Source organism: Pelobates fuscus, chromosome 5, assembly GCF_036172605.1.
Source record: "Pelobates fuscus isolate aPelFus1 chromosome 5, aPelFus1.pri, whole genome shotgun sequence".
Taxonomy (NCBI): domain Eukaryota; kingdom Metazoa; phylum Chordata; class Amphibia; order Anura; family Pelobatidae; genus Pelobates; species Pelobates fuscus.
The window spans coordinates 285,198,730-285,219,403 of record NC_086321.1 but is presented as its reverse complement, the minus strand read 5'-3'; the positions used below and the strand labels follow the sequence as shown (position 1 = coordinate 285,219,403).

General features: G+C 47.3%; 1 protein-coding gene across 1 annotated transcript in view; it reads right to left on the bottom strand.

The window, feature by feature from the left end:
- CIB3 (calcium and integrin binding family member 3) overlaps positions 1-2,816 on the bottom strand; it is a 43,348-nt gene extending 40,532 nt beyond the window's left edge. Inside the window, exon 1 of the mRNA XM_063457304.1 lies at positions 2,708-2,816. Coding sequence (XP_063313374.1) covers positions 2,708-2,758 — 51 coding nt within the window. The 5' untranslated portion in view covers positions 2,759-2,816. The remainder of the gene's footprint in view (positions 1-2,707) is intronic.
- Positions 2,817-20,674: the final 17,858 nt, after the last annotated feature.

The following is a 20,674-nucleotide window of genomic DNA, read 5'->3' as shown; positions in this document are numbered from 1 at the left end:
GACAGAATAACAAAAAAAAATCAAAGAAGTTATAAATTGATTTGCATGTCAATGAGTGAAGTAAGTATTTGACCCCTTCGACTTAGTACTTGGTGGCAAAACCCTTGTTGGCAATCAGAGGTCAGACGTTTCTTGTAGTTGACCACCAGGTTTGCACACATCTGAGGAGGGATTTTGTCCCACTCCTCTTTGCAGATCCTCTCCAAGTCATTAAGGTTTTGAGGCTGACGTTTGGCAACTCGAACCTTCAGCTCCCTGCACAGATTTTCTATGGGTCTGGCTAGGCCACTCTAGGACCTTAATGTGCTTCTTTTCAAGCCACTCCTTTGTTGCCTTGGCTGTTTGTTTTGGGTCATTGCCTTAAGATACTGTGTAGTTCTGGGCTGATTCCTCACTGTTCTCTAGATCATTGAAACTCCACGAGGTGAGATCTTGTGCATGGAGCACCAGACCGAGGGAGACTGACAGTTATTTTGTGTGTCTTCCATTTGCAAATAATCAACTGTTGTCATCTTGTAGCCGATTTCAGCCTTGTGTAGGTCTACAATCTTGTCCCTGACATCCTTGGACAGCTCTTTGGTCGAGAGTGTCAGGATCCCGCGGGCGGCTGCGATGGGAGGCTGCAGTCCGCTCGCGGCACTCACCCTCCAGCCGTCCGCGGTCCCCTTCCTGGCATGCGCTCAGCGGGCGGCATCCTCCCAGCCACGGTGCTGCATGATGCTGCACGCTAGGAGACCGCCCAATTTATTAAACGCCGGGGTCAGCCACCTGACCCGGCGTTAAAGGCACAGTGCCTCAATCACAGTGGGAGGTCTAGATATCTCCCACGTGTGATTGTTAATTCTGATTGGAAATTATCCAATCAGAATTAACCTTATGATTTAAATACTTACCTTTCCTGTTCCTCCCTGCCCTGTTGTGGTCTTTGCTTGCTTGCATTGCTACTGAACTTGTGTTTCTGGTTACGTACTCTCTGGCTTGTTTATCTGACTTTGTGACTTTCTCCTACCCTTTGACCTCGGCTTGTTTCTCGTTATTCTGTCTTCTGGTTCCCCTTTCTCGGCTTATCTCCTGTCTATTCTTTGTGTGCTTAGCCCGGCCACTCTAAGGTCCGGTACTGCACCTTTTCTGTGTGTGTGTTAGCGTGTTTGGTTCCCGGAATCGTGACAGAGAGTTTGAAATCTGTAAATCTGTAAAGTCTAGAATCAATAAAGTTTCTCTCCCTATATTTAGGAGTTAACCATCCTCATTTGTTTTTAAGAGTTTGGAATCTGATTGATTGCTTCTGTGGACAGTTGTCTTTTATACAGGTAACGAGCTGAGATTAGGAGCACTCCCTTTAAGAGAGTGCTCCTAATCTCTGCTCGTTACCTGTATAAAAGACACCTGGGAGCCAGAAATCTTGCTGATTGGTAGGGGATCAAATACTGATTTCACTCATTGACATTTGACATGTGTTTTTCTGGATCTTTTTTTGTTTGTTTGTTATTTTGTCTCTCACTGTTAAAATACACCCACCATTAAAATTATAGACTGATAATTTCTTTGTCAGTGAGCAAACGTTCAAAATCAGCAGGGATAGATAGATACTGTTAGAGAAATCGAGATATTTTTAAATATTTAGATAGAGATAGATACATACTGCTAGATAATGATGTTGTTAGATATTTAGATAGATACTGATTGCTAGATAGATAGATAGATAATATTAAAGATAGATAGATTGTATGCTGATGCCAGTCATTGATTATGGGGATGTAGTACATGCATCTGCACCGCAATCCCACATTAATAAACTCAATACATTGTATAACTTGTTCTGCCGATTTGTGCTGCAATATAATTACAGGACCCACTATTGTGACATGCTAAAAGAACTAAACTGGCTGTCGCTGAAATCCAGACGCACCCTTGATCTTTCCAGCCTTGTGTTTAAGAGCATTTCTGGGAAACTCCCACCCTACCTGAGCAAAATGCTCTCCTCGGCTGTTCCCACCTCCTATAACCTCCGATCCAGTACCAGCACTTTATTTAGTCTACCACAATACAAAAAGAAAGCGGCTCTTTTTCCTACAGAGCACCGCAATTATGTATCGACCACCCGCACACTTTCAAATCTTCCCCAAGCCTAGAGTCCTTTAAGAGATACCTCTCTACATACCTCAAAACAGAATGCACCTGTCATGGTTGATTATATATTTCCTACCTGTTCTATGTTAAATTTAGTATATATTGTATATTAATATTGTTTTTGTATTTCATTGTAACATAATGTATCAATGCAATGTTTTGTGGACCCAGGACATCTGAAAATGAGAGAAATCTTAATGTATCTTAACTGGTAAAATATTTTATAAATAAATTTTACTGACACTACACACACCAGGTTTATAATTATTGTGGGATATAGAGAATTTGCAGAATGCAGTTTGCAATTGCCCACAAAAATACTTCAGACCAAAATTAATATTACATCAACTCAATCCTGTATTAACAATTAAAAAAACACACAAAAAAAACCAAGTTTATTCCTAGAAAGAGCTTCTTTTATAACATACGTACATACAATGAAACTTCATTAAACATTAAATGGATTATAATAAAATAAATGAAACATTCCCCAAAGTAGACAAAGGCCTAAAGACCTGGATATAGCATACATTCTTCTTGTTAACCTTATTTCAGTTGCTAAATGCTATACACTTACTTGGTAGGTATCAAGCTGTTCGGCAGTAAAAATAGTTTGTTTGTTTCCCATTGCCTGTTTCTGTTTTTTTTGATTCAAGAAACCATCACTTTCTCTCTGTTACCCAGCTTTTATACGAACGTTGAATATTGAGATATTAAGGGCTACAGCAGCAAGGGTCAGACACAGGGGAGGATCAGATAACAGTCCTATTCTTCCTGCATTTCGGAATCATAATAGGAGCATTTCATCAAATCTTTGATCTGAATAAAGAAGTCTGGCACACTGATGAGCATATAAATAAACTGCTATAATTACACCGCTTGTTACATGTCCAACATATACTCATATTACACCATTTACTGTGTCTATTGCTAAAGCAGTCATTTGTCTTTGGAGGTGCAGCCTAATTTAGGGGAAAAAATAAATGAAATCTATCTATATATGTTTAAATTGTATATATTTATTTTTGTTAATTCTCATGGTGAGAATAGATTATACACGATTAATTTCTGTAAAATTTTCATTCATAAATGTTTTAATTGTATCAAAAACATTATTGTTTAATTATCAAGTCGAGAATTATTCTGATCGTTTTATAAGATAAGGTATGGAACTATGTGTACACAGTCAGAGTTGCCTTCAGAAGTCTTGGGGCACCTAACAAACCCACTGGCTGCCCATTTAGACGTACACTCCCTCCCTGCCCGGTCTGACCGTTTCGTCTGTGAATATCAATTGTCCCTCAGGACGCCCACGATTCTAACCATACTGGCTGGATTGCCATCTGGCTGGTATTTTACCAGCACAGCCAGTAATCCAGGCAGTGCCAGCATTTAGAATATACTGACAGAATTGCTGGTAAATTTTGCAGCTGGCTATAGCCAGCCACCTTTGCCAGATACAGACAATCAGGGCGGTGCCTGTACACTGTGTATGTGCACAGCCTGCATACTGTCTGTCTGTCTCTCATGCTCTCTGTGTGTCTTGGCAAGTTAGAAGTCACAAGTAGCCTGCAACCTCTGTCTTCACCAAACGGAAAGCATGAGAGGCAGACAGACATGATGTCTGTGCACATACACAGTGCAAGACAGCACGCTGCCACACAATAGACAGGGAGGTGCTGAAGATGCCACGTGGGTCCTGTGGTAATTTCAGGGGATGCCATGTGGGTCCTGGGGTAAGTGCAGGGGATGCCAGGCATCTTGGTGCAGAGAAAGTGCAAGGGATGCCATCTGAGTGAAGAGCAAGTGCTGTGGATGAAATCAGGGTGCCTGCACAAGTTGCTTATGGCAAAAAGATAGCACAGATATGCTGGGAGTAGAAAGATGGCACAGAGCTGCAGGGGGCAGAGAGTAGGCAAGGAGAGACAGGGGGCAGAAACATGTCACAGAGAAGCTGGGGGCAGGGAGATGACACTGGCAGGATGTTTGGGGGCACAAATGACAAAGAGAGACTTTTTGGAGGCACATATAGCCCATTGCATGATATACCAAATTTCACATCTATATGCCCAAGTGTATAGCACTTTAATTCTTTCTATTCAATTATATTGTATGTCTTGTACATCTATTTTATTTGAGTACTTGTTTCTGTCGCTGATGTTAATGGATTGCTAGAATTGCACTATGGGCCACTAAATTGTTTTTGCCCCCAAGGCCTCAAATTGCGAGCCATCCCCTGGCAGACGCACACAAACAGATATGCAGTCCCAGACACATTCACAAATAAGCATAAACACACATAGATACATATTGACAGACAGACTAACATACACACAGCAGTCGTATGCACAGGGGCTCCCTGATGTTATACAGTCTGGGACCTGTATAACAAGGCAAAGGGAACCTGTAATGAGTGAAGGGATGAAAGAAGTAACAGGGGGGAAGGGAACATTAATGGTAGAATCGGAACCTTCAATAATAAAGGAATAGGGACCTGTAATAGGTAATAAGGAACACAAGAATGGGGACTTGTAATAGAGTGAAAGAAAAACAAGAAAAGAGGTGCAAAGAGATGAGCAGGGTTGCATTTAATATTTTTTGGACCTCCCGGACCCCTCCCCCCCCCACCCCCCCCCCCCCCCAATACAGCAAAACTTGAGTAAACACAGACATTTGCTCCTGTAATGTTATGACTCTGAAGGACTGATGCTCCATCCTTTATCAACATTTGTAAATCTTCAAGTTATACATGGAAAAAAAGTAGTTCCAAAAAAAAAAAAAAGTAAATTCAGGGGAAAAAAACAAGGGGAAACTAGGGAGAGCTAGGTTTGGAACATGCCAAGATACAAGGTAAGTCACTTAACTCCGGATTTTGTCCAAACTTAACATTGGCAATAGCTGACCCTAATCTTTACTCTAGCATTCCTAACACCAAACCTAAACTATTTGTAACCATGCCTTAACCATACACCAACCAGTATTGCCTAAGTACTAATTTACTTACCCAGTGAAAGAAGAAGAAGGTTACACTGTATACAATTCCAAATAAAAAGTATACAAACACAGCCAGGATTCAGCTGTAAGCGTTTGCAACACTTCAAGTAACACACATTCATATAAAATGTAAGTTACTTGGCCAGTCAATGTAATGACAGGAATGAATAAGCAGATAACTCCCTAATTCCCACGATATTAGGGAGTTTTCTACTAAAAGGCTGAAAGACCTGAATTGGTCTTTCAGCCAAATGTACTAATACTAAGTAAAGATTAGTAAAAAGCAGCGGGTGGGGGCCCTAAAGTAAAAAAGGGGGTGAGGACCTATTGTACTCCCCACCGGCCCCCATTCCAGAGCGGTGGGTGGGGGCAATACAAATTGGGGGGGACCTAATGTCCTCCCCCCTGGCCCCCACCCCTGAGCGGTGGGTGGGGGCCCTAAACTAGAATAAGGGGGGGACCTACTGTCCTCCCCCCTGGCCCCAACCCCTGAGCGTTGGCTGGAGGCCCTAAACAAGAATAAGGGCCCTAAACACCCCCGCAATGCAGTGTGTGTTAGTGTAATATATGCAGTGTGTGTGTCAGTGTAATGAATGCAGTATGTGTGTCAGTGCAATGAATGCAGAGTGTGTCAGTGTAATGAATGCAGACTGTGTGTTAGTGACCTAATGTCCTCCCCCCTGGCGGTGGGTGGGGGCCCTAAACTAGAATAAGGGGGGGACCTACTGTCCTCCCCCCTGGCCCCAACCCCTGAGCGTTGGCTGGAGGCCCTAAACAAGAATAAGGGCCCTAAACACCCCCGCAATGCAGTGTGTGTTAGTGTAATATATGCAGTGTGTGTGTCAGTGTAATGAATGCAGTATGTGTGTCAGTGCAATGAATGCAGAGTGTGTCAGTGTAATGAATGCAGACTGTGTGTTAGTGACCTAATGTCCTCCCCCCTGGCGGTGGGTGGGGGCCCTAAACTAGAATAAGGGGGGGACCTACTGTCCTCCCCCCTGGCCCCAACCCCTGAGCGTTGGCTGGAGGCCCTAAACAAGAATAAGGGCCCTAAACACCCCCGCAATGCAGTGTGTGTTAGTGTAATATATGCAGTGTGTGTGTCAGTGTAATGAATGCAGTATGTGTGTCAGTGCAATGAATGCAGAGTGTGTCAGTGTAATGAATGCAGACTGTGTGTTAGTGACCTAATGTCCTCCCCCCTGGCCCCCACCCCTGAGCGGTGGGTGGGGGCCCTGAATACAAATTGGGAGGGACCTAATGTCCTCCCCCCTGGCCCCCACCCCTGAGCGGTGGGTAGGGGCCCTAAACAAGAATAAGGGGGGGGGACCTAATGTCCTCCCCCTGGGCCCCCACCAAATTTACCCCCCTCCCCCCCAGGTGACTAGGGGTCCCCAAACCCCTAGTCACCCCCTCCCCTCAAAAATAAACCCATACCTACCCTCCTCACCCTAAAAATAATGAGGCATTAGGTCCCCCCCCTTATTCTTGTTTAGGGCCCCCACCCACCGCTCAGGGGTGGGGGCCAGTGGGGAGGACATTAGGTCCATCCCCCCCCAATTTGTATTTAGGGCCCCCACCCACCGCTCAGGGGTGGGGGCCAGGGGGGAGGACAGGCCCGAACTGGCCATCGGGCACAACGGGCAAATGGAGCCAGGAGAGGACCCGGCGGAGCTCCTACTTACAGCTCCGCCGGGTTCCTCTCGCGAGATTCGGAGAGATTCGGAGCTTTGCGAGATTCGGAGCGTTGCCATGGCACCCTCACACACACACACTGCACCCCTGACACAGCCCCCTCACACACACACACTGCACCCCTGACACTCACAGCACCCTCACTCACACACACACTGCACCCCTTACACTCACAGCACCCTCACTCACTCACACGCTACACACGCACTGCACCCCGGACACTCACAGCACACACACACACACACACTGCACCCCTGACACCTACAACACTATCACTCACACACCCTGCACACCACTCACAGCACACTCACTCACACACTACACACTGCTCCTCTGACATTCACAGCACCCCTGACACTGACAGCACCCACACACACTGCACCCCTGACACTGACAGCACCCACACACACACTGCACCCCTGACACTGACAGCACCCACACACACACTGCACCCCTGACACTGACAGCACCATCACTCACACACACTGTACCCCTGACACTCACAGCACCCTCACACACAGCTTCCTCACACGCACATAGCACCCTCACGCAAACACAGCACCCATCACACACAGCACACACACACTGCACCCTTACCCACATATCACCCTCAAGCAAACACAGCACCCATCACACACACACACACACACTACACCCCTTACACACACACTGCACAATACGCTTTCCTAGCATTTTTGTCTCCTGGTATCCCATCTATGGAGACACCAGAGACAAATGTCAAGCAAACACAGTGCAAGCATGTTATTAAAGTCGCTTGCGCTGTGCAGAACAAATACAGGGTCTTTTTGTCATGCTTCTTCAGCAGAGCTCTGCGCATGATCTACTCTGGAAGAGCATTGAACCAACATGCTCACTTTGTGATGGGGTGTGCTTGTCATTGGTGATGACAAAACACACCCTATTGGCCCCGCCCCCTTTTTAGTGGGCCTCTGTAATGAAAAAATGCCCGGGCCGATTTTTTTCTTCCCAGTCCGGCCCTGGGGGAGGACATTAGGTCCCCCCACTTATTCTTGTTTAGGGCCCCCACCCACCGCTCAGAGGTAGGGCCATGGGGGAGGACTATAGGTCCCCCCCTTATACTTGTTTAGGGCCCCCACCCACCGCTCAGGGGTGGGGGCCGGTGGGGAGGACAATAGGTCCTCCCCCTTTTTTTTTTACTTTAGGGCCCCCACCCGCCGCTCAAGGAGGGGGGACCCTTTTTTTTTTTTTTTTTTTTACAGTGAGCAGCCACAGGCAGTATAGCGAGTAGGGGCATATTATTTACTAGTAATCTTTACTTAGTATTAGTAAATTTGGCTGAAAGACCACATTAGGTCTTTCAGCCTTTTGGTAGATAACTCCCTAATACTGTGGGAATTATGGAGTTATCTACCAAGCGGCTGCAAGAAAAGTCCCGAAATGCCGGAGTTCCGAAGTTGCCGATGTTACCGAAGTGCCGAAGTGTCTAAGATCCAAAGTTCCGAAGTGGCGAAGTTCCGAAGTGCTGAAGTGTTCAAGCGCCGAAGTGCCGAAGTTGTCGAAGTTCAGTAGTGCCGAATTGACGAAGTCTCGAATTGACCTATCCCGAATTTCGGAATGCCGAACCGAGCCGAATAAATGCACATGCCTATAATATTGGCAGCAATGGGAGGAAGTGATAATTGGTCACTTCTTCCCAGCTACATACAGTGCACTGCGCAGGGAGGCACAAAGGAGATGAAGCGGCACAAACAGCAGGGGGAAGAGCATCAAGAGGTTCAGCTCTAGCCACACACTCCCATCAGCCTCAGCCCTGGACCCCAGGGAAGCCACACTTCTGCACATAAAAATGTATGTTAACAGAAAGGTGGCTAAACTTAAAAAAATTATGACATGTGTGTGTATGTATGTGTCGTTGTGTATATCTGTGTGTCAATGTGTGTATCTGTGTATGTCAGTTTGTGTATATCTATGTCTGAGTGTGTGTGTATGCATAATTGTGTATCTATGTGTTTGTCAGTGTGTTTATATGTGTGTATCTGTCAGTGTGCATCTGTGTGTGCGCACGTGTCAAGGTGTATGTGTATCTGTGTAAGTATGTATGGCAGTTTGTGTATATGTGCACCACCTGAAATTTTGGGGGCCCTGACAAAGCACAAGGTCTGGGCCCTCCACCCCCCCCCCCCCCCGCCCGGCCAGCCTCACACCCCCGCAATGCAGTGTGTGTTAGTGTAATATATGCAGTATGTGTGTCAGTGCAATGAATGCAGAGTGTGTCAGTGTAATGAATGCAGACTGTGTGTTAGTGTAATGAATGCAGAGTGTGTGTTAGTGCAATGAATGCAGTGTGTATGTCAGTGTAATGAATGCAGTGTGTGTGTCAGTGTAGTGAATGCAGAGTGTGTGTCAGTGTAATGAATGCAGAGTGTGTGTCAGTGTAGTGAATGCAGAGTGTGTGTTAGTGTAAAGAATGCAGAGTGTGTGTTAGTGTAGTGGATGCAGAGTGTGTGTTAGTGTAGTGGATGCAGAGTGTGTGTTAGTGTAGTGAATGTAGAGTGTGTGTCAGTGTAGTGAATGCAGTGTGTGTGTCAGTGTAATGAATGCAGAGTGTGTGTCAGTGTAGTGGGTGCAGTGTGTGTGTTAGTGTAGTGAATGCAAAGTGGGTGTTAGTGTAGTGGATGCAGTGTGTGTGTTAGTGTAGTGGATGCAGTGTGTGTGTGTGTGTGTGTGCGTGTGTAGTGGATGCAGTGTGTGTGTTAGTGTACTGAATGCAGAGTGTGTGTTAGTGTAGTGGATGCAGTGTGTGTGTTAGTGTAGTGAATGCAGTGTGTGTGTTAGTGTAGTGAATGCAGAGTGTGTGTTAGTGTAGTGGATGTAGTGTGTGTATGCATGTATTGTAATGAAAGTTATTCCCCCCTCCCTTTTTCTTACCTGGTTCAGGGAGGGGGGAAGATTCTATGATCCCTGGTGGTCCGGTGGCATGGTGGGGCCCCCAGCTCCCTGTATCTGCAGAGGGGGCCCAGCGGACTGCAGCTGTACTTTACAGCATTTCCCTCGCTCTAACTCACGAGATGTGGTGTGCGCGGAGCGCGGAGCGTTGCCAAGGTAACCCATGGCAACGATGTAACGGCCGCACGTCTCGCGGGAGTTAGAGCGAGGGAAATGCTGTAAAGTACAGCTGCAGTCCGCTGGGCCCCCTCTGCAGATACAGGGAGCCAGGGGGGGGGCCCGCGGCTGCACCTTTATATAGCAATCATCGCTACATATAGGTGCAGAGAGTAATTGTGGGGCCCTGGACTGCCAAAGCAGTCCGGGCCCCCCAGGACCGCCGGGCCCGTGACAACCATTATGGTTGTCACCCCCTGATGGTGGCCCTGTGTGCATACATTCCAGCCATCAAACACCAACATTACATGTTTGTATAGGGTGGCCTGTGCCGGTATGGCAAAAATACAAACAATACAATTGCCAGTATTTTTCTTTTAAGAGAATGTGCTGCTGTGGCAAGCCTAGCCACTTTAGATCATATTGCTGTATCTTTAAAGGTTGTCTGTAAAAAGCCACTGGAATGCTGTGTTTAAATGTATGCCTGTAATGTTGTACTATAGAGCATTCGTATGCTAGCCGAAAGCCGCTAGCATTCATATGGTCGTTTCACGAACAGCGACTTTACCTGCTGTTCGTGAAACGAATCAAGTACCGAACAAGAGCCCACACACAGAGGGTCGTGTGGCTCCCATTAACAGATTGCAACATTGTTGCAATCAGTTGTTAATTACTTTCCTGGATGACCGTCGTTCGGCTACCGACCATGCGGCGATCGGCCATCCTGGATCCTTTGTTCACCCAGCGGTGTTTGGTCATTGAGCGCCTGGAACTAAAATCGGCTGCTCGATGGCGCGAACACCGCTGGGCTTCCAGGACGTTCGGCAGCTCCGGTCTTCCAATATTGGGTTCCTCAATCGGAATGTGATTTAAAGTATGTGTTTGTGCGCCGTTCAGTTATTTATGCTGGGATCTGTGCGGTACTCGCACGAAGTAGACCCCAGCTATCTACCGAACGGTCATTCAGTATAATCACACGAATAAAGCAAAAGTTATGTATTTTTATGTTAAAATCCGGTTCTGCTGTACGGAGGGATAATCCACTTAACAGGATATTCTAGTGGGAGTATCCCTCTCGTACAGCAGTGCATGGTGGGAGAAATGCTCTGTATTTTCAGTTCCCATAGGCGTGGGAACTTACTCAACACACACGCAATCCCACAAGCAGGCTCCAAACACATGCATGTAGAAATAATCCATCATTAGGAGACACAACCACTGGATTTAAATCCCTCACTACTCAAGAGGAATATGATATCAAGACCAACATGGACTGTACTACATCAAGAGTCATCTATTTAATAACATGTCCATGCCCACAACAATATATTGGACGTACAAAAAGACCCCTCAAAATACGTATTGCTGAACACATTAGAAATATTAAGAAGGGACTTCCAACGCATAATCTTTCCAAGCACTTTAAAGAGATACATGGGGGAGACCCCACAGGACTTGCATTTATGCCTATTGAGAAAGTGAATACCCGCTGGAGAGGAGGTAGCATTGATAAGGCTCTAGATCAGACAGAAGCTACGTGGATTTTTAAGTTAGGGACTTTGGTCCCTAAGGGACTCAATGTAGATTTTGAGCTTAATGCCTTCCTATAATATTATTTTTGTCCAGCTGTTCATTGATCATTTTCTCAATATTATTTTTGTCCAGCTGTTCATTGATCATTTTCTCCCCATTGGTCATTTTTATTTATTTATTTATTTTATTTTTTCTTTCTCCATCTTTATTCATAGTCCCTATTTTTTTTCTCTCCATCTTTATTTATAGTCTCCCCCCCCCTTTTTTTTTTCTCTCCATCTTTATTTATAGTTACAGACCACCACCAGGGATCATTTATTATTTATTATTATTTTGTATATATATATATATATATATTTTTTTTTAATATGTATTATATATATTTTATTTATTTTTCATATGCATTAAGTATCCAGTATTATTTATCATTAATTATTATTTTTCTCCTAGAAGGATGGATTCACACTATACCTATATGGTACCTATCTAGTATTGGCTATCCATATGTAGTCAATATACTATTATGATTTTATCCACCTATCTTCATGTATATATACCAATTTATGTCCAGCATTTCATCATCTCTAATTAATTCATTATATATGTTCCTTTCATTTGGAACATTCATATATTGCTTTTATGTATTTTTGCATTTACCGGTCTTATGTATTTGTCTACATTTTTATGAGACTTTATAAATATTGTTTTTACCCTAGTGGCAATGATTTGCATTTTATATATATGTATGTATCATTTTATGCAGGTACAAATACTATTTTTATTAGTATAGAATATATTGGTTTAAACACCTAAATGTATGATTGATAATTAGGCAATGTATATAAAGAAGAACTGAAGCACTAGACACTAGTATGTCTCTGATGAAGTAGGGCCCATTCCCTACGAAACACGTAAGACAGGCGTCCTAGCAACACACGGGATCAGACGCATGTACCAGCAGCACCACTAATCTCCACACGCAGGACCTGTTTGGAAAGTACCGCCACCGGAGGCATCTGTCTTGCACGTCCCCTGAAGTGAGGCTCCTGCTCGGGACGTGCTCACAGACACAAGCCATCCTCACCGGCAGCTGTATATTGAATCATCACAATCCGTATCCATCCTTAACAATCCGAAGGTCCTTGCTGTTATTTTCCAATGCATCAGTCTGGTAATGCATTTCTGAATCTAGTGTGACCTGTATTTTTATTATATTTACCTTCTCCAAAGTTATTTTAATATATTCAATAAACTGGCATTTTTTATATGAAGTGATCCAGTTTTACGCTTCAGTTTTCCAGCAATATATTGTTTCCATTTTTATTGCCTAAAGCTAACAGTTCCTTGTACTGTATAGCTTATTTGTTACTTCTATCTTTTTACAAAGTATATTATTTGCAACAGGTATCATTTATCCCTCATGTTGTTTAGGATATAGACACCAGTTTCATACATATTTTTTGGTCATCCAGCAGAGAATTTGGTCTCTCATTTTTCCCTTTTTGTATTTTTGTATTTATTTATATATATATATATATATATATATATATATATATATATATATACACATTTTTTCTATTTCTCACCCCCCTATATAGCACTGCTTTGCATGTTTGCACATTCTTAAAGGATATTTAAAGGTATAGCAGCATTCTCTTTGTATTTTTGCACATTTAAAGGGATATCCCGTTTATTTAAGATCTCCACTCATAGCACCTTTATTCACATTTTGCACATTTATAGGGATACTTTGTCTATTCCAGATTTAAAGGCATAATACCATATATTTATATTTTTATATTTTTATTCTCTATTAAGTAGTATTTTAGCCATTAGTCACCTAGCCAGCTCCTGGTATTCCCACTCTTCTAGAGAGTTCTTTTCCCTTGTTCTATATAGGTTTTTAGTGAATCCCTATCATTACTAGTTTTCGAGCAGCTTAGTGCTAGTCCGTCTCCCTCTCTCCTGTGTGGTACATTAGGTACACCAGAACCGTTCTACATGCTTTTCTGGCCCTTTTGTCCTCTTATCCCACTTATGGAGACACCAGAGACAAGTTAAAAGCAAACACAGCGCAAGCTTGTTATTAAATTTACTTGCACTGTGCAGAACAAATACAGGGCCTTTTTCTAATGCTAGAGCTCCTCAGTGGGGCTCTGCGCATTGAACTAATATGCTCACTTTGAGAGGGGGCGTGCTTGTCATTAGTGATGACAAAACATACCCTCTCTGGCCCCGCCCCTTTCTCAGGGGGCCGCTGTGATTGAAAAATGCCCGGGCCGAATTTTTTTCCCAGTCCGGCCCTGGTTGTGGTAGCACCCGACGCCACCGAAGGAACAATAGTGTCACTAGGCACGGCGACCCATGACCACTTGTGCAGTTCGCACCACTTGAGGCCGCTACACGGCGGACCAAATCGCCAAAGCTGACTAACTAAGGGAGAATCCCTGCACACTTGCGTCCCCATTCCCACTGATTCTGAAAAACCAAAAAGACCCGGAGGGAACGCCCCCGCGAGGGACCCCCAGACTGCAAGGAAAGAAATCGTACCGTACTCACCAGCCAATGCCCGTTGGTCAACCTGCGGCAAAGGAAATGATAAAGAACCTGGCAGGATTGAGGTTAGTCCATTTTCACCACTATTCAGCTTGCATGAGTTCCACGCGTCACCTGCTGGGCCCACAGGGCCTGAACACCCTCTGTTCCTGTGCGTCCAACTCGTCTGGTTACAAATACTTGTCTTTTAGTCCACCTATTGTACAGCTCTGCAGAATCTGTTGGTGCTTTATAAATAATAAAAATCATAATAATAATTGTCTAAGAGTGTCAGGTGCTCCTGCTTAGGAACTTCCAGCTCTCAGGTGTTAGTAATGAGTAGAGACGGAGTGGCGTCTGGCAGATCCCAGATAAGATGTAATGTTGTTTTTTTAAAAAAGGGGGGTGCTAGGGCACTGTGGGCACCATAACTGCTACCGTGAACTTCCTGTTATTAAACTATCCATAAGGAGGGTTGCCTGTGATGCTGTCTTCTGAAATAGCCAAAAACAGGAAAATATAGTGAATTGGAATGCATTCAAAAACTAATTTACACCTTATATTGGGAAGGCACTCCTGGCACTAAGTGGTTATAGTGCGTAAAGTGTTCCTTAAACTCCTGTCCTGATTGGTTCAAGCTAAAATCTACATGTGATGCTACCAGGGCCGCCATCAGGGCATGACAACCATAACAGTTGTCATGGGCCCGGCGGTCCTGGGGGGCCCCGAGCCCCACATACTGCTGCAGTAAGTAATGGCTGAGCTGGGGAGTTAAACAATCTCCCCAGCCAGCCTGCACTCAGCAAGGGGCCCGCATAGCCGTCCGCGGGCCCCTGCTGCTACAAATCATCTCCTGTGTGCAGGGCACACTGAGGGACAGCTATAGGGCCCTCCCAAAGACCCCACTAGGCTGCCCCTCAGTGTGCCTGTCTCCAAACACAGCCTCACTGAGCTGCCTGTAACTGCTCAGGGCAGCTCCCTGCGACTGGTTCTGCAGGAAGCGACATCACCAGTCACAGTGCAGAGTGAGCTGTGCGGAGCTGCCCTGAGCAGACTTACAGGCAGCGTGTCAGCATTGTGAGGTTTCTTCAGAAGAGGACCACCAGAGAGGTAAGGTTTGGGAGCCCCTACCCCCTTGCTCCCATTGCATCCCCTGCTCCCACTGCATCCCCTACCCCCCCTGCTCCCACTGCATCCCCTACCCCCCCTGCTCCCACTGCATCCCCTACCCCCCTTGCTCCCACTGCATCCCCTACCCCCCCTGCTCCAACTGCATCCCCTACCCCCCCTGCATCCCCTACCCCCCTTGCTCCCGCTGCATCCCCTACCCCCCCCCCCGCTCCCACTGCATCCCCTACCCCCCTGCTCCCACTGCATCCCCTACCCCCCCTACCCCCACTGCATCCCCTACCCCCCTTGCTCCCACTGCATCTCCTACCCCCCTTGCTCCCACTGCATCTCCTACCCCCCTTTGCTCCCACTGCATCCCCTACCCCCTTGCTCCCACTGCATCCCCTACCCCCACTGCATCCCCTATCCCCCCTACCCCCCTGCTCCCACTGCATCTCCTACCCTCTGCATCCCCTGCCCCCACTGCATCTCCTACCCCCTGCATCCCCTGCCCCCACTGCATCTCCTGCTCCCTCTGCATCCCCTACCCCCCTGCTCCCACTGCATCCCCTACCCCCCTGCTCCCACTGCATCCCCTATCCCCCTACCCCCTGCTCCCACTGCATCCCCTATCCCCCCTACCCCCTGCTCCCACTGCATCTCCTACCCCCTGCATCCCCTACCCCCTGCCCCCACTGCATCCCCTGCTTTCTCTGCAGCCCTTACCCCCTGAAGCCCCTACCCCCTACCCCTGCTCCCTCTGCATCCCCTACACCCCTGCTCCCTCTGCATGCCCTACACCCCTGCTCCCTCTGCATCCCCTACACCCATGCTCCCACTGCATCCCCTACACCCATGCTCCCACTGCATCCCCTACCCCCCTGCTCCCACTGCATCCCCTACCCCCCTGCTCCCACTGCATCCCCTACCCCCCTGCTCCCACTGCATCTCCTACCCCCTGCTCCCACTGCATCACCTATCCCCCTACCCCCTGCTCCCACTGCATCTCCTACCCCCTGCTCCCACTGCATCCCCTGCTCCCTCTGCAGCCCCTACCCCCTGCTCCCTCTGCAGCCCCTACCCCCCCGCTCCCTCTGCAGCCCCTACCCCCCCGCTCCCTTTGCAGCCTCTACCCCCCCGCTCCCTCTGCAGCCCCTACCCCCCTGCTCCCTCTGCAGCCCCTACCCCCCTGCTCCCTCTGCATCCCCTACCCCTGCTCCTTCTGCATCCCCTACCCCCCTGCTCCCACTGCAGCCCCTACCCCCCTGCTCCCACTGCAGCCCCTACCCCCTGCTCCCTCTGCAGCCCCCACCCCCCTGCTCCCACTGCATCCCCTACGCCCCTGATCCCACTGCAGCCCATACCCCTTGCAGCTCCTACCCACTGCAGCCCATACCCCCTACAGCCCCTACCTGCCACCTCCCACTGCAGCTCCTGACCCCTGCGACCACTGCAGCCCATACCCCCTACAGCCCCTACCTCCCTGCTCCCTCTGCAGCCCCTACCTCCCTGTTCCCTCTGCAGCCCCTGCTCCCTCTGCAGCACCTACCCCCTGCTCCCTCTGCAGCACCTACCCCCTGCTCCCTCTGCAGCCCCTACCCCCAGCTCACTCTGCAGCCCCTAGCCCATACCCCCTACAGCTCCTACCTCCCTTCTCCCTCTGCAACCCCTACCTCATTCAGCCCCTACCTCCCTGCTCCATCTGCAGCACCTACCCCTGCTCCCACTGCAGCCCCTACCTCCTGCAGCCCCTACCTCCCTGCTCCCTCTGCAGCCCCTACCTCCCTGCTTCCACTGCAGCCCCTACCTCCCTGCTCCCACTGCCGCCCCTACCTCCCTGCTCCCACTGCAGCCCCTACCCCCCAGCTCCCACTGAATCCCCTACCCCTCTGCTCACACTGCAGCCCTTACCTGCTGCTCCCACTGCAGCTCCTGCCCCCTGCACTGTGCGCAATGGTAGGCAGGGCCGGCCTTAGGGGTGTGCGAGCTGTGCGGCCGCACAGGGCGCCATGGAGCAGGGGGCGCCGTGGATTTAAAAAAAAAACAATTTTTTTTTTTTTTTAAATTTGCAGCGGGGGCGGAGCTTACCGTGCGGCGGGGGCGGAGCTAAAAGCGCCGGAAAACTGCTGCAGGGGAAGCAGGAAGGAGTCCCTGCTTCCCCACCAAACAGTCACCAGGAGCTGCACTGCCTCCACAATGAACTCCACAGGTAACTGTGGGATTGTCAGGTGAGTGTGACTCTCTGCCTGTGTTTATTACTGTCTGTGTGTGTCTGTGTGTATGACTGTCTGCCTGTGTGTGTCTGTGTGTGTGTGTATGACTGTCTGCCTCTGTGTGTGTCTGTGTGTATGACTGTCTGCCTCTGTGTGTGTCTGTGTGTATGACTGTCTGCCTGTGTGTGTCTGTGTGTATGACTGTCTGCCTGTGTGTGTGTGTCTGTGTATGACTGCCTGCCTGTGTGTGTCTGTGTGTGTGTGTGTATGACTGTCTGCCTCTGTGTGTGTTTGTGTGTATGACTGTCTGCCTCTGTGTGTGTCTGTCTGTATTACTGTCTGCCTCTGTGTGTGTCTGTGTGTATTACTGTCTGTCTGTGTGTATGACTGACTGTCTGCCTGTGTGTGTCTGTGTGTGTGAGACTGTCTGCCTGTGTGTGTGTGACTGTCTGCCTGTGTGTGTGTGTGACTGTCTGCCTCTGTGTGTGTGTGTGTGTGTGTGTGTGTGTGTGTGTGACTGTCTGCCTGTGTGTGTGTGTGTATATGACTGTCTGCCACTGTGTGTCTGTGTGTGTATATGACTGTCTGCCACTGTGTGTCTGTGTGTATTACTGTCTGCCTATGTGTGTGTGTCTGTGTGTATGACTGTCTGCCTCTGTGTGTGTGATTGTGTGTATGACTGCCTCTGTGTGTATGGCTGTCTGCCTGTGTGTGTCTGTGTGTATGACTGTCTGCGTGTTTGTCTGTGTGTATGACTGTCTGCGTGTGTGTGTGTGTGTGTATGACTGTGTGTGTCTGTGTGTATGACTGTGTGTGTCTGTGTGTATTACTGTCTGCCTCTGTGTGTGTCTGTGTGTATTACTGTCTGTGTCTGTGTGTATGACTGACTGTCTGCCTTTGTGTGTGTGTGTATGACTGTCTGCCTGTGTGTGTGTGTGTGGATGTCTTCCTGTGTGTGTGTATGGCCGTCTGACTCTGTGTGTGTGTGTGTGTGTGTCACATACAACCAATACACGCATATCACACACTGTTAATACACCCATTACAAATATCACACATAGCATACATATCACACACAGTCATCACACCTACTATCACATACACAGACAACACAAACATTACAGCATACATGGATGACGGGGGGGGAGGGGGGGGCGCTGTGAAGATTTTTCGCACAGGGCGTCAAAATGCCTAAGGCCGGGCCTGATGGTAGGGTTTCGCTTTTGGTAGTGGCTAGTGGGCTACCCAACTGCTCCCACTGCAGCTCCTATTACCCTTTGCACCCACTACATCCTGTCCCTCCTCTGCACTCACTACAGCTTCTATTCCCCCCTGTACCCTCTGCAGCCCCTTCCACTCACACCCTTTACAGACCCTTCCTTTCGGCACCCTCTGCAGTCCCTACCCCTTTGCACGCACAAACATAAAGGGACACTATAGTTACCAGAACAACTACAGCTTAATTTATATTATACAGCTTAATGTAGTTGTTCTGGTGAGTATAGTCTACCACTGCAGGGTTTTTGCTGCAAAGACTGCCTTTTCAGAGAAAATGCAGTGTTTACATTGCTGCCTAGGAACACCTAGGCGCTTCCTGTGTCAGTGTTGCAAAATGTGCAGCACTGACATTCAACATCTCCATGATTTTCGCTATATATATGTGCACAGAGGGCCCCCTGCTACCTGTACGATGAAAAGGGGGCCCAGCAGCACACTCTGTCCTCCTTTCCAGCTGCTCTCTGTCTAACTTTCCTGCACCCTGCGGCTGCCAGAGCGTTGCCACGGGTTACTATGGCAACGCTCCGCACAGCACGCAGGCCTGTCTCGTGAGAGTTAGTCAGAGAGGAGCTGGAAAGGAAGACAATGTGTGCTGCTGGGACCCCTCTTCAATGTACCGCGGCTGGCTCCCTCCACCATGCCACTGGATCAACAGGAAATGTGAAAATATATATGAATATGAAATATACACACATAAATAAAATAATACTCTCCTTCCCCCCTATTTTACACACACACTGAATCCTTACAAGCACACTCTGCACTACACACACACACACTACATTCACTAAACACACTCTGCAATACACACACACTACATTCACTAACACACTCTGCATTACATTCACTAAACACACTCTGCACTACACATACACTACATTCACTAAACACACTCTGCACTCACTACAAACACTACATTTACGAAACACACTCTGCACTACACACACTACATTCACTAAACACACTTTGCGCTACAGACACACACTACATTCACTATACACATTTTGCTCTACACACACACACACTACATTCACTATACACATTTTGCACTACACACACTACATTCACTAAACACACTCTGCACTACATTCACTATACACTCTCTGCACTCACTACAAACACTACATTCACTAAACACACTCTGCACTACACACGCACTACATTCACTAAACACACTTTGTACTACACACACTACATTCACTAAACACACTTTGCACTACACACACACACTACATTCACTACACACACACTACATTCACTATACACACACTACATTCACTATACACACTACATTCACTACAAAAACACACACTCTGCATTCACTATACACACACCTACATTCACTACACACACACTCTGCATCTAATGCATGCATACAAACATTACATACATTACACAAAACGTACAATCTGCATCCACTATATACACTGCATCCATGACACACATACTGCATCCACTATACACACTGTATCCATGACACACATACCGCATCCACTATACACATTCTACATCCACTATACACACTGCATCCATGACACACATACCGTATCCACTACACACACACACACACACACACACTTCATCCTTGTGGGCGGACTCGGGGCTGGCCCCGGGGGCCCGGATCTTGAGCTGTGTCAGGGGCCCTAAAATTTCTGATGGCAGCCCTGGATGCTACCATGTGAAATACCCAGGAAAAGCATACTACAGCTAGATGGAATACATTCTCTGTATTATTACATTAAAAATTTTTTTAAAAAATCAACTATAAAAAAGAGACATAAATCCACACCTTGGGGTCTCATTGGCTCACCAAAGACGTTGGTGAGGATTACTATTGCCATTGCATGAAACATTTGTTTCCCAGTTCTTTAAAATTCCAAGTAAATCAAGCATTCCTAAATAATTTGTAAAAAGTTCTTAAGCAAGAATGTCCACAAGGTGTCACTACAACACACGAACAAAACCATCCACCCACATACACCACCCATAAGGCATGCGCAAAGCCTCAGCACTCAGCTTCCTTCCCTTACTGAGTGACGTAATTACTAAACCAGCCAATCCGTGCCGCCGCCCAGTCACTGTTCCAGCTTTGGTGACGTCGA